The 14,021-nt window shown below is 42.2% G+C and overlaps 1 protein-coding gene across 3 annotated transcripts in view; it reads left to right on the forward strand.

Moving 5' to 3' along the window:
• The window catches only part of MTUS2 (microtubule associated scaffold protein 2), a 265,802-nt gene that overhangs the window by 91,609 nt on the left and 160,172 nt on the right, over positions 1 to 14,021 (forward strand). For 2 of the 3 annotated variants that reach the window (XM_059838810.1, XM_059838809.1), the window contains one exon: positions 10,390 to 13,000. In XM_059838810.1, coding sequence (XP_059694793.1) covers positions 10,709 to 13,000 — 2,292 coding nt within the window. In that variant the 5' untranslated portion in view covers positions 10,390 to 10,708. Of the gene's footprint in view, positions 1 to 1,141; positions 1,300 to 10,389; positions 13,001 to 14,021 lie in introns of those variants that run through there. The other variant, XM_059838811.1, reaches the window with a different exon arrangement.

Below are 14,021 nucleotides of genomic sequence, written 5' to 3' on the forward strand. Positions count from 1 at the left end.
GGCATGAAGAAGGATTGCATTCTCCTGTTGGCTGAGAACTTGTGCCTGCCAGTTTTACCTGAGCTACCGTAACTCACTAGTAAATGTTAGGTACCCTGTCTCTGCCACATCCTTGGTGGCTTCAGCTTTATTGCTTCTTCTAACCCAAAACTGAGCCTTTTAACTGCAAAGTAGCTTTACACTACAGGTGTTTCTTCTCCATTCCTGGAGTGCTGAGCAAATAATGGCTGCTACATTTTCTGGGTACTGTTTTTGGGCAAAATTCACTTTATTGCAGATAAAAATAATAATTTCAGGCTGCGCTGTGTCTTATTCAGAGGCATTTCCAGCAGCGTGTCCTTGCCAAAGGAATTTCTCTCCCTTTGAAGTTGCTGCTGTCAGAACCATGGAAAAAATTGATTAAAAATAATGGACTTCTGTCTGACTTCACCTCCTCCAAGCCATGCTCACAACTGGACCAATTTTAGGTCAGGATGCTCAGAACCATTTTGAGCCTCCAGGGATGAAGCCTGCATAACCCCTCTGGGTGATCTGTGCCAGTGTCATTATAACCTCTGCCATTATAACATTTTTTCCCTCTGACATTCCTCACATTCCTCTTATGCTCCTTATTGCAGCCTGATTTTCTTTTTGCTTCTTTTTCTTTGGCTGAACACCTAGGGGTTGAGTCAGGCTCTGCCTTCTCTATTATTCCCCTTTCTAGGCAGTTGAGAAGATGCTATTAGGTCACTCCCGTGCTCCAATCTTTCAGGCTAACACAACCCGACCCCTTGGCCCTGTATTCATGCTTTTTATGCCCCAGATCTGTAACCCTCTTGGCAGCCCTTCTGTGGATCCTCCTCAGTCTCAGCAGCCTGAGGCCCCACACGTGGACACGGTGCTCCAGATGCCTCGTGCATGCCAAGCAGAGGGCAGGGGCACTCCCTTGACCTGCTGGCCACTCTCTGGCTAAAGCAGGCCACTAGAGGGTTAACCTTTGCTGCTGCAAGGACACACTGCTGACTCATGTTCAGCTTGTCCTCCCCCAGCGCTCATCCCCCAACCAGCTCCACCAGCAAAGCTGGAAAGTCTTGAGCAGTTCCTTGGGAGACCACATCCTTCTTCCTTCAGTTTGCAGATGCAGTCAAACTGGAGGAAGAAGGAAGGGAATTTGCAGGTGCTTGCTTTACAGCACCCAATTTTTTTTTTAACCTGATTTCAGTGTTTTGCCTTGAAAGCTCAGCTCTTTGGCACATGCTTCAAAGCCTGAACCTCTTCCCAACTTCAGAAGGAGGGAGGGAAAACAAGTATCTGGTTGGGGTAAGTGGAGAGTGGGACTACTGCAAGTTGAAACACTGAACTCAAAACATCCCTTTCTCTTTGGGCTGAGGAGGTGGGGGCTTGCTGGTTTTCAGCTGATCTGTATCTGACTGGTGCAGGAGATGCCTGGGGCACAACTTTGGGTGCTAATTAACAGCATTAAAAATAAACAAAAAGCTATTAAATCCTGTAGTTTTATTGTATACAAATTTGGCATTGAAAAATACAATAGGGAAAACAAGCTAAGTGCACAAGCCTTTCTGATTGGAATGCATGGTGATAGAGTACTGTAACTGAATCAAATTTCTGTTAATTTAGAAAAATGGGGGTGCAATCTCTTGACAGACAATTTGTTCTAAGTGGTTTTGAGCAACATATACAACATTTTTTAAGTGGAGCAAATTTAATTGTTTACAGAGCAGTGCTGGCTGTGGAGTGCTTGTAGTACAGTTTCAGGATCAGTAGCAGCAGGTGGATAGTGCATTAGTTGTGCTTCACCTTTCTGACCAGTAAGATTTTGCATTCTGCCTTCTGTGCTCTCGGGTGAGAACTCTCCTGCCAGTTCTCCTTGCTGAGCCCTTGGCCTCCACAGACGTGTGGGGCAGGTGGGCAGCGTGGCATCTGAAGTGCCAGCTTCTCAGCCAGAGTGACCTGAGTGGAATAACTGTGTATGTTCCTCCTACCTTACTAATAGCTGGAATTACACCTGGAAACCTACTTCATATACTTTACTGAGGCTGATAGCAAAGTAAAAGTGTGAAAAAAACCACACTGAGATTGATGCCCTTCTGTTGATTGTAATAACTTATGTAACCAGGCTCCTCTGGTCCAGAGCCCTGTCTGGATTTTAACACAGTTTTCATCCTGACACTGCTTTTTCAAACAAATTAGAAGTGGTTTTTTCTTCCCTTCGGTCTACAGTCACAAGTCATAATTTGTTCTATATTTTGGAAATGTAGATTTCCAAATCTCCAATGTTTGACCTATATTTTGGAAATATAGTGGCATTTTGGAAATATAGGTCAAATTATGGAAGATGTTTTTTACTGAGCTTAAAGCAAATGAGCAGAATTTCTGATAATGCTTCACATTTGTTTCAGTTTTTACTGATGGATTGCAGTAATGTTTAGAAATTTTGACTGCAGTAGCATTTCTGAAATTTGACAGCATTACTGAGCTGATCGTGGTTCAAACTGAAATGTGCGAACCTAGCAATCTAAAATTAGGTTCTAAATTCATATTTAGGTATTCAGTTGAGAACTGACACATTTACCTGCTGTTGAATTCAGTAGAATTCAAGAAATTATGTGGAAAGACAGCTTACCCTTGGCTACACTTGAAGTTAAACTGAGCTCAGTATCAGCTGTAACTGCTTTATCAGCAGTGGGTAAATTTGCTGGAGTAGACAAAGCTTCTGAGTTTCTGGGTTTTTTGCTCAATAGGAAGCAAATTTATGAACTTTTTTTCATGTTTGAGTGTTACAACTAAATCTATTTATTTCTGTCTCCCAGATGTTTTTTGGAAGCCAGGAAAGATTTAGCAGTCTTAGCAAAAAAAAACCCCAATGATCATTTTGGAAACATTTCACAATCCCCTTTCTGTGTCGAGATTTTGGGCTGCACAGAAATAAATCAAGCAGTGTTTTGGGGCCCCACGCATCCACCGTCCAGCTGTTGCAGATTTTATGATGAACTGCAGCTCATGTTTTTGGATAGAGAGGGTTCTGGCTGGGCTCTGTGAGCTGAAGGCACCAGAAAGGATGGGCAGAATCCCTGTGCTGCTCCCTCTGTTCTGAAAGAGAGCAGTAGGAGCTGACGGTGCCTCTCTCACCTTCACTGCAATCTCCTGTTTCCATCAGTGGCACCGTGCCCAGGAGTGCTCAGGGGTGCAGTGGGGCATGTGTGGTGCCCCTGCTGGCATCTGGGCAAAAGAAAGAGTGCAGAGGGCTGTCCCCATGCCTCCTGTTTGGGGCTGACCCCTGGGTAATGTCTCAGCACATGACAGATGGGCTGCACTGTGGCAGCACGGACTTGATTTGATACATAATTTTTCTTCTGTTCGTTTGCACTTGTTTGGGAGGAATCAGTTTTTGCCTTGACTGTAGTTTTTGTCCAAAAAATCTTCTTTACTGCTTTCCTTCTTGCCATTTTTATTTGCTTTACAGTTCCTTGGGGTGATAAGGGATAATTTTCTCTCCTTTGGCTTTTGATTCAAGCTTTTCTTGTGCTGCCTGTGTTTTGCTCATGGCTTTGACAATAAAGATCTGCATGGCTTGGGCTGAGGTCTTGCCTTGCTTGATTTACCAGCTTGTACTACTTAAAAAGCCAGGATGCCTTTTTCTGATACTGTCTTCACTGTGGCTTTCCCTGAGGTCCTGTGGTTTGTTTTTCTTTCCTCAAATTGAACAGCATTGTGCCCCAGAAAGTATGAGCTGTTCCTATACCTTTAGCCAGGTGTGCTTATGTGGAATTAAAATAAAATCAGATATTTTTTCAAAGGTTAGTTGCTGTGATTACCAATCAGCCCCCTGGTTGCTATTGCTAAGACAGAGACTTCTGCCTTTTGGGGGATTACTAATTAATAGGATTGCTTATATCTGAGTATGTTGTCTTATCCAACAGTGAATATTTGAAAGCAAGTAGAAATGTAAAAATAAGGAAGTCTTGAAAAACAACTGTTCTGGCTTATGCCTGGTGGAGACTTGATTGATGTTAATAGTGAAAATAATCTGTCAGTTTTGATAATGAAAATCTTTAATCCCAAATCTTGTACTCCTTTGAAATAGCAGTCAGCAGGATACTTTCCATATAATGTACTTTGGGTATTCAGCCCTCACAGGTGATAAATTATTAGAGTATTATGTTACAAAATGCAGCTTTGACAAAAAAACCCCTACCAAACTCATACATTTACAAGTTTCTTAAGAAAACAAAATGATATACATTATTTGGGAAGGTTTTTGATGAGTTTTCATTGAAGACATACTGATCCCCACAGTTTAACTGGAGATAAATTACGAAGCTGTACAAAAATTTCTGCTCTTGCATTGCCATGGCCACTGCCATGGCAGAAAAAATTATGGGTGTGTTCCCCTGGGAGACCATGAAAACTCAGGTTTCTTTAGCCAAGAGCACGTGGCTGTGGTTGTTTCCACCCTCAGTAGAGCCTGTCAGATAAACCACTGCCGTGCTGAAGAGGGGTGTTCAGCCAAAGGAGAGCAGTGCTTTCCCTTTGCTCCATCCATGTGTTGGTGTCCCCCAGCTGCCATACACAGGCAACTGAGGATGCTTGTCAGTGCTTCTAACAGGGAACATCTCCTTCTGGTTTTTTTCAGTGTATTCAGAAAGGAAAGCTGCACTTGTGAGCCAATTACACATCATGACACTGCCAGCTGCTGCAGTGATTTCCAGGGCTGGAGTCTCATGCTGGCAGCTTATTTTTCAGTCCTGTTGTTTCATGTGCTGCCACCTCCCCTCCTTTGGGAAGGTCAGGGGACAACCTTGCTTTAGCACTTTATCTTTGGCTGTGCTTTCAGGAGTGTTGCATGTGGTGGTGATTTCCAGACAAATGGAAGTGGCACTGCTTCCAAGGGATCTCTCAGGTGTGTTGTATAAGGAAATTGTTTTACTGAAGGCTTGAACCAAAAATCTCGCTGGAAATACAGGGAAGAGAGCCAAAAAGAAATGGCTCATCCTAAGTCTAATGAAAGTGAGAACCAGGAGTTCTCCACTGCGCTTGTTATCACCCTGTTACTTAGGAAAATTAAAATACTGATTTGGGTAGGGCAAATAACCTTTCTGTGTTACCTGATTTGCCATTTGAAAATCTTGGCAAGATGAAGTAAATTTGATCTTGAAATATTATTTGGAACTGAAAATGAAAATATTTGATTTAGAAAATTTTGAAGCTAAATATGGCAAATGTTTGAAGTCTGTTTTGCTCATAATAATTTTTATAAAATTTGATAGATCAGCTAAAATTGATTAGATGGACCATTGATTGATTGATTTAGTTTGATAGACCAGCATAAATTTATTAATTATTTGGATAAAATGAAATCTGTTTTATTACTGAATAAAAATTAAAGTATAACAGAAAAAATTGCCTTTGCCTATGAAACCGTAAGTTGTTCTATCTTCGGTTTTTATAATTATACTTGTAAAGGTATAAAATATGCAATCATGTAAATAATGAAATCATTAAAATGTATTGACTGTAGAGACATTAAACACACTAAAACACTGAAATTCTGGAAGTGCTACAGAGCTGCATTCTACAAAAGCTTTTAATATCTTCAAATAATTTCAGTTTTACTTTTGAATCAGAACTGCCTTCCTGCCACTTTCCAGTGTGTAAAAATTTAACATTTGCTCTATCATCTCTTCTCTGCCTATGTCTAATTGGCAGAAAGTTGTCACTCTGAAGTACTGTCCTCTTCATGACAGACAGCAACATTTCCACAGGATCTGCCAAAGTTGAGATTATGCTGTAATTTCCTCAAACAGCTGTGTCTGCTTTGTTATGAATAGAAGCTGTCAGGGACTGTATCCAAATCTTTAGTTCTCACCCTTCTAATTCACATTAAGAAAATTATCACATGCCTGGGTGAGCACTTTTCTATCACTTTTAATTAATTCCAATTGTATGTTACCCATTCCAAAAGGTTTATTAGCTTTTTTCTTTTTAATATCCTGGTATCAGCTTTCAGCTTCTGTCACCATCAGGAATAGTTCTTCATGAAGATCTGGGCTTCCCAAGGAGATATTCCCACCTCCTTTCCATCCAGAGCTGGATTTGTTTCATCTGTGGGCTCAGCTCTTGGCAGCCTGCAGGGCTGGCATTGGATGTGGTGGTATCTTGTCTCCCAGAGAAGGCCTCAGTGAAGCTCTGCCTGGTTTGCCAATCCTCCCCAGTGGCATTTCTTGGGACAACTGTGCATTTCAGGAGGCATCTGTTCCGTTTGCTGTAGTAACTGTAAAAACCACATCTGTTTCCCACCTCATACAAATATATCCCTCATCGCCTTTCATCCATCTCCCTGCATCACTGCACTGGTCAGACAACAGCAGAGTCTTTCTGGTGGGCCAAGATTTCTTCCTGAGGGTCTTTTTCTGCAGGAGTTTATCTGTGGGTGTTGTAATGCATCCAGACTCTCATCCTTTGGATGTGTGCTGCTTGTGCAGAGGGCAGCAGAGCTGGAGATTGTGCTCAGCCCTTGTCCAGGATGCTCCAGGAGCTTAAAAACTTGGATTGTGATAGTCTCTGAGGGAAATGGATGGAGATTTCTCACTTTGTGTTTTGAACTGAGTTGTTATCAAGCAGTTGTAGCCGCCTTCTGTGAGGACAAACACCCCATCAGGCCTCCTGACTCCCCTCTGAGTCATTGCCAAGTGGGCTGGTGCACAGGTTCCCCCCATGTATCATAGGATCATAGAGTGGTTTGGGTTGAGTGGGGCCTTAGAGATTTTCTAGTTCCAACCCCCTGCCATGGGCAGGAACACTTTCCACTGATCAGCTTGTTCGAAGCTCTGTCCAACCTGGCCTTGCACACTTCCAAGGATGGAGAAACCACAGCTTCTCTGGGCAGCCTATTCCAGTGCCTCACCACTCTCATGGTAGAGATTTTTTTCCCAATATCTGATCTAAATCTCTCTTCATTTAAAACTATTTGTCCTAGTCCTGTGAATATCTGCTCATGTAAAAAGTCATTTTCCCTCCTTTTTGTCAGCTCCCTTTAAGTACTAAAAGGCTGCAATGAGGTCTGCCTGCTCCAGGTGAACAACCTGCATCTGTAATCCTATTTCTTGGGCAGCACGACTCACTACCTCATAGGGTTGAGAGCTTTTGCCTTGCAGGAGTGGGCAGCTGATGGGGGATGCTGCCCTTGGCTGACCTTTCACAGGCTACTGGCTCTGCCCCAGCAATTTACAAACTCATTGTTTTCTGTTGTTTGGGGATTTTTTGGTTTTTTTGTTTTATAGTAATAGCAAGAGGCATCAGTTCAGCAGCAGATGGTTAATGAAGTGTTCAGATTCTTCTCATACACATGGTACTGAAAGAGCAAACAGTCTAAGCTGTGCACACTGTTACCAGAACACCCAGGTGTTTTTGGTGTATCTTGCTGTAAATATTCTGGGTTTAGACTCTCAGTACTGGGACGGGTAAGCAGCTGTAGCAGCCTGCATTAGGAAATGTTTATAGAGGAAGCAAAATTCTCAATATGTTTCAGGTTTTATTTCTTTATTCCCATTTTTATTTGTACACGTGCTTTGATAATTCCTTTGCATATCTCATAATTATTGCTGTTCTATTTTTGTGGCAAATTGAAAACAGAACAAACAAGCAATATTGTGGAATTCTTCACAATTTTTATTTTTTCAATTCCTGTTGAGGATACCAATATTTCTACACTGCTTGTTTAACCAAAAAAAGCACTGCTGTTACTATTCAGAAGTGGGCTGCTGCATTCTTTTTCCAGCCAGTTTTATTTTACAAACTTGAGCTCTGCTGATGCAGTCCCTGCTGCATGTCCTGGGGCAAAAATCATCCAGCTCAGCTTCTCCTTCCTCCTGATGTCTCCAGAGGTTAGGGTGAGACCTGCTGGCCAAATGTAAATTGGAGTGCAGCAGAGGAACTGCAATATCAGATGGGAAGAAACTCTTGTAGGCTTCTTTCCTAGACCATCATAAAATGGGCTCAGGTTTAAAATAGAATCTCATAAGAGATAGACATCTTAGAAGGAACCTGATATGGCTGGAGTTAAACAGAAGTATTTAATTGTGTTTCTGGCTCCTTGAACTTTTCTTCTCCCTGTGGGATTCATAGCTAAACATAGTCTGGTGGATATAATTTTGTTCCACTGTCTAGCATGTTCACATCACTTTGTAAGGGGTTTTTGTTTTGTTTTTTTTTTTCCACAAATACAGTTATAGATCCTGCCAAGATGCTGTGACATGGAGAGCTATGACTTCATTTTCTACTCTCAGTGGTTCAGAGGGGATATTTTTACATTATACAGTATCAAGAAAATTTTATCCATATAAATCCTTACACATGCCAAGTTCAGTCTTGAAGATTGCAGACGTGTTTCTTGTCCAGAGTCCCTAGTGATATGCTGCTGAGTGATGTAGTATTGTCTTTGCTGGGCTTGAGACTCCTCTTACTCCCTTCTCCTGTTCTGAGGAGGGCATCTGAAGTTAGGAGGTTCATGTCCTTCTCATCTCAGAGCATTCCTGCACAGCAGGGAGTGACATCAGATGTGTGTATGTCAGCCAACATCAGTCAAGAGAGGTGAGTAATAAAAAATAGAGGAAGAGCCAGCGGAACCCAGACACAGCTGAGTCTTTTCATCTCACTGACTCCAAAGAGCATAGTGAAGTTGAGTCTGGACAGTGCCATTTAAAATAAACTATCTTACAGAAAACCCAAGCCAAAGCTTCTTAAATAGCAGCTATTTACAGAAGAATAATCAAATCTAAGGTCCCAAATGTAACACAAAACCATGTATCTTACTTCCAAATGGGCCTATCACAATGTGTAAATGTTCAACACATTGACTGAATGAAGCTCCAAAGTTTGTATTCCCTAGGAAAATGCATTATAGTTTTATATTAATTTAGGAGGAGTCCTGTATGTTCTATAGCAGAATGGAACCTTGTGTTATTTACAAGCACTGTAGTTATTGTAATGGTAGTCATATAACACATTACAAAGTTAAGCAGGCGATATTCTGCAAAAAAAGAAAATATCTTTGGGTAATTGTATGGGTGTTAATTGTAAGAATGTAGTGGATTCTTCAAGTCTCTGACATCCCTAATCTGAGGCTGGATGTCACAAGAGGAGATGAAATTGGAATGTTGGGTACATAGAGTCCATCCTTGTCAGCTTTAAGGGGTTAGTCTCAACTGGCAGCTTCCTGAGGTTGAGCAGAGCCCTGTGTTTGAGAGGGGCCAGGTCTTTCCTGACCTTCATGTTAATAAATTTGTACTAGCAACGTTAAGCCAAAGTGCTTGGTCTGGTCTCTGAAGCACACCAGCAAGGTCTCTCTGCACACTGTGTGTGAAGAGGCTTTCAGGGAACACAGGGACCCAGACTGGCACCCAGATACTGCAGACAGAGCACTGGACTTATTCTGCACTTCTAATTAGTGCCCCTGTGAGCCCCTGGCTAGAAACCCAGCACAGCTGGGAGTATCACAAGTGCTTTGTATTCCAGCTTCTGGGAAATTTGGAGCATGTTCCAGTTTCCAGTGTCCATGTTTTATTGTGATGAAGGGTATGAACACACAGGGTACAAAGAAATATCTCAGAGAGTGAATTTAGGCATGAAATAGATAGAAATCTCACCTTCATCTTGTTGGAGGTGATAGAAGTCAAAATCTGGGCTCCCAAAGCCAAACGTGTGAGGGAGCCAAAAAGAGAAGCACTGTATTGGGATTGGTGTATAATCCTCTATATTTAAAAATACACACATTCATCTGTCTCAGAAAAAATTTAATTTTTCTTTGCAGGCCTCCCGCCATAGCTTTTGCTTTCTTGGAATCTATAGATCTGGCTAAGAAATGCCAAAGGGGGTGGGGTGTCGGTGCAAAAATAGCAGTGATTTCTACAAGGCAAGGAGAGAAACTCATAAACAACTTCTGTGGACCTGGAATTTTATTATTGATGACTAATCTATAGAGTGATGCTTTAAACGTTTCAGTAGCCACTCTTGCTGTAATAAATGTTGAAGCAATGTGCAAATTTTTAGACCCTCAAGACTGGATCCCACCCTCACCTGGTTATTTTTGTCTATTTCCAGTTGTAAAGCTATGTGTCTTAAAAACAGTAACAACCACTCCTCTAACCAGGGCAGTTTTTGCTGTGTAACTTCTCGAGTCAGACATCTGTGCTACACGAAGAACTTTTGCTGGGAGCAAAGCTGTAATTGAAACAGCATTTTTTTAAAGTGTTTGAGAACACTGTCCTGGGGTTATACCTGGGAGTGCTGTTGATTTTAAGTTTGATTTAGTTAGCATGATTCCTGACATCAGTGTAATGTTGTCTGTTTGGGTTTTTGTTTTATTTGTGTTTGGGTTTTTTTCCCCCTTAGGTTGGCTGGATTAACTGGCTCTCATTCAGAGGGAACTTGGCAGATCTATTTTGCTTTTGTTGAACCTCTCTACAGCGCATCATAAAGATTTCCTAGGTCCAGGAGCTGCCGAAAAGACAACTGAGAAGCAGAAAAATGTGACTCCGAGAAGAGACTTCAAGCCTTCCGATAATGAATTTCCTACTGATCAGTTCTAATTCAAATATATAACTGAAGTATGCATAAAAGTTAACCTGATAGGGAAAAACACCTTCTCATTAATTAGAACTGCCAAAAAAAAAAAAAAAAAAAAAAAAAAGCAGTCGCTCAAAGCTTCAAAATGAGTGGTCCACTAATTCCAAACAAGTCGTGTTATTCCCAGCTTCATGACAACCGCAGTGAAATAAGAAACAACAATGAAAGCATAGTGAATGTTGGGGATACCAATGCCAACCAAATTGTAACAAAAGTTAGAGCCACTGAAGGGGATGTTAAGAAACGTGATTTGACAGATGAGAGTGGGAATATAAACTCTGGAGGAACAGAGAAAGTGACTCATCTGCCAACAGAGCAGAATAAACTTCCAACCTTCAAAGACTCTCGAACCTGTCACACCAGTGCACAGGAAAGTAAGCTGCCCTCCACCACAAGCAGGGAAATGGGGAAAGATTCTAGGACCAGTGAAGCCAAGGATATATCAAGGCACATCAGGATTAGCCGAGGACAAAGTCTGTCCAATTTAAAAAGTAGCACAAATGATGCCAACCTGGAGGTTGTTTCCAAAGGTAATATTGACTTCACCCAGAACTTTCCTAAGGGAAAAATGTCCAGGACTGTGGAGGTGGAGAGAATAAAAAGGCTCTCTTTGGGAAGACCAAGCAAATTTTCTCCTCAGCCCGAAACATTTGCAAAAGACGGCGTTGGTCGTGTGTCGTGCAAACGTTTGCTTTCTGCATCACTGGACTCCATCGACAGGTCTCACCAGCTGGTAGGAAGTACAGAGAAATCCCAAAAAACATCCACGGATCATTTTCTTGGGATGGTGTTTTGTCCACTTGACAATACCTCAGAGGAAAAAACTGTATTTTATTCCACACCATCTACCTCAGGGAACAAGAAAACAAGTAAACCAGAAAATGTACCAAATGTTAGCATTGAAAGCACATTGCATACTTCTCATTCTCAACATTCAGCTGTTAAGCTCAATGAGGTTGCTAGTAAATCAGAAGCACAATTAGGTCAGGGTGATAAAAGTAAAAAACTGGAGCTTAGGACTGCACCATCTCTACAATATAAAAATACTTGTCCACAAAAAATAGAGAGAATTATGCTGGTAGAGTTCCTGGGGTGTCCAAGAGCTGAAAATACAGCAGCGCAGGAACAGAAAAGCTCTGGGTCCGACATGTCAAAATTTCAAGTATCCCATTTTCACGACACCTGTAATAGAGTAGAGGACCCATTGGCAAGCCAGGTAGTAACTCATCCAGATGATAAATTGCAAAATGATAACATCGCCATCAGCAGGGAAGGAAGAGGAACCAATGACAGTGACAGCAGGGCAACCAGCCAGGCTGGTGAGGAATATTTTACTGATGAGGAAATGGAAACAATATTTCCACTCACCTGTGGCAGTAAATCCAGCATCAAAGGGACACCGAGAAAAAACAAAAATTTGCATGAAGCTGACACAGGTTGTGCTGAAACAGTTGGTGAACAGATATCTCCTATACATGATATTAATGCCCCTGACAGCAAACCCTTGGAAGTTAATGAGAATAAACTGATGCTAGTCAAAGAAAGCACAGAGGATGCTGTTGTGCCTGCTTCTGATCCATCAGATCATCACAGAGCGCGCAGTGCAGAGACAGTGTCAAACCAACAACCTGACAGTCACAGCAGTGATGTGGAAACCTCAAGTGTTTCCAATTCAAGTAAAGAAACAGCTAATGTAGAGAAACATCCTCCAGAGGAAGCACCAGAGAGCTGCAACATTTCAACAAAGGCTGATGTCTTTTTATGTGTCCCAACTCCTGTGCGCCCAATGGCAACGCTGGATGTTAATGGTCAGCCCCCACTATCAAACAGTAATTTGAAGGACCTTTACGCAATTCACGATGACAAATTGTCACCCTCCTCAGTCCTACCTCCCATTGACAGCACACAGTTGTTAAACTTATCCACTAAAGTGCCTATCAAGACTGCTTGCAGCAGCGCCATCCCAAAACCTATCCTGGTCCACCCCAAGGGCTCCCTCACAGATAAGGCTGGTGTGGACAGTGACTGCAGTGAAAAGCTGGAAGAAGGCGTTGAGATGAAACCTGCCATCCCCCGGCCCAAACCCGTGAGACCTAAGATCATCACGTACATTAGGAGAAGCCCTCGTTCAATGGAGCAGCTCGACCCTTTGTTCGCGCCGGCGGCGCTGCCCTTCGACGGCGCCGCGTGCAGCGCGCCCGTCCCTGCCGAGCAGAAGGCGTCCAGCGGAGGGGAGGCAAAGCCCGCCAGCGTCCTGTATGACAAATTTAAACCTGACCTCCAGAAGCCAAGGCTCTTCGGTTCTGGGCTGGTAGTGTCAGGAATTAGGCCCCCAGGTCATCACTTCGGTCCGATGAGCGAGAAGTTTCTGCAGGAGGTAAGTTTCTGCAGCTTAGACAGCTGCTTTTGTGTGCCAAGTGGTGATCATTTGCTTATTTGCTGCTGCCAGAAGTTAGTTCTCAAACAAGAAATAAATCCTAAAACACTGTGTGATCATTAGGAATAAACTTACCTAACTGTTTCTGGCACTGACCCTGTTGTGATGTCTTAGCTGTTACTAGAAGTTGTTACTGTGTTCTTCCAGTATTTTCCAGCATATTGATCACCTGCTAGTATTATAAATAGGGATGTTTAGAAAGAAAAAGACATGCTGAATTGAATAATTTTTTTTTTTTTTTCCTTCCCAAAGAATGGCTTTGGGAAATGATTGTAATTTGCCCGTAGAGACTCTTCCTTCCTGATGGGAAAGTTGGCAGGTTTTTGTAGACAGAGCATTAGAGGTCTACACTAATTCCATTCTGTTTGGCTGTATGGAAACCCAGGGACTATCTGTTTGGTTTATATATATAATACAAAAGAAGATTTACTTTTGACTAATTTTAATGCTGTTTCTTACACTGACCTGCACCTCAAAAAAGATTTCTTCTTTTCCCTGGAAAGCCATCCTGAGCAGCCAAAATGTGATGAAAATCCCTCTAGATGCCTCTGGCTCCATATATCTCACTGTGTTTCTGCCCTGCTAAACTGGGCAGGAGCCTTGGGTTCCCGAAATCCCTGCTGGGAGTTGAGCACAGTGGAGGAAGGATGAGCTTGCCTGGTAGGTGGAGGAAGGACAGGGAAGAGCAAGCTGTGTCTGTCATGTGCTCTTGCATCCACTGCTTGGGACCTGAGGTAGTTCAAGAACCATGCTTTTCATATAAACAGTGAAGATAACACAAATTATTTTATTTGAATGAGTCTTTACAAAAAGGATAGAGTGTTTTGCTCTGTGTCTATTTTACTTCCTACCTGATTCTATACCTACATATGGTATAGATCCAAGGAACTGTATTGAAATAAAAAATTTAGTGAGAGTGTTGGCAGTCAAAACCTGGCAAATACCCAAATTAAGAGACTGT

This window comes from Haemorhous mexicanus, chromosome 2, assembly GCF_027477595.1.
Source record: "Haemorhous mexicanus isolate bHaeMex1 chromosome 2, bHaeMex1.pri, whole genome shotgun sequence".
Lineage (NCBI taxonomy): Eukaryota > Metazoa > Chordata > Aves > Passeriformes > Fringillidae > Haemorhous > Haemorhous mexicanus.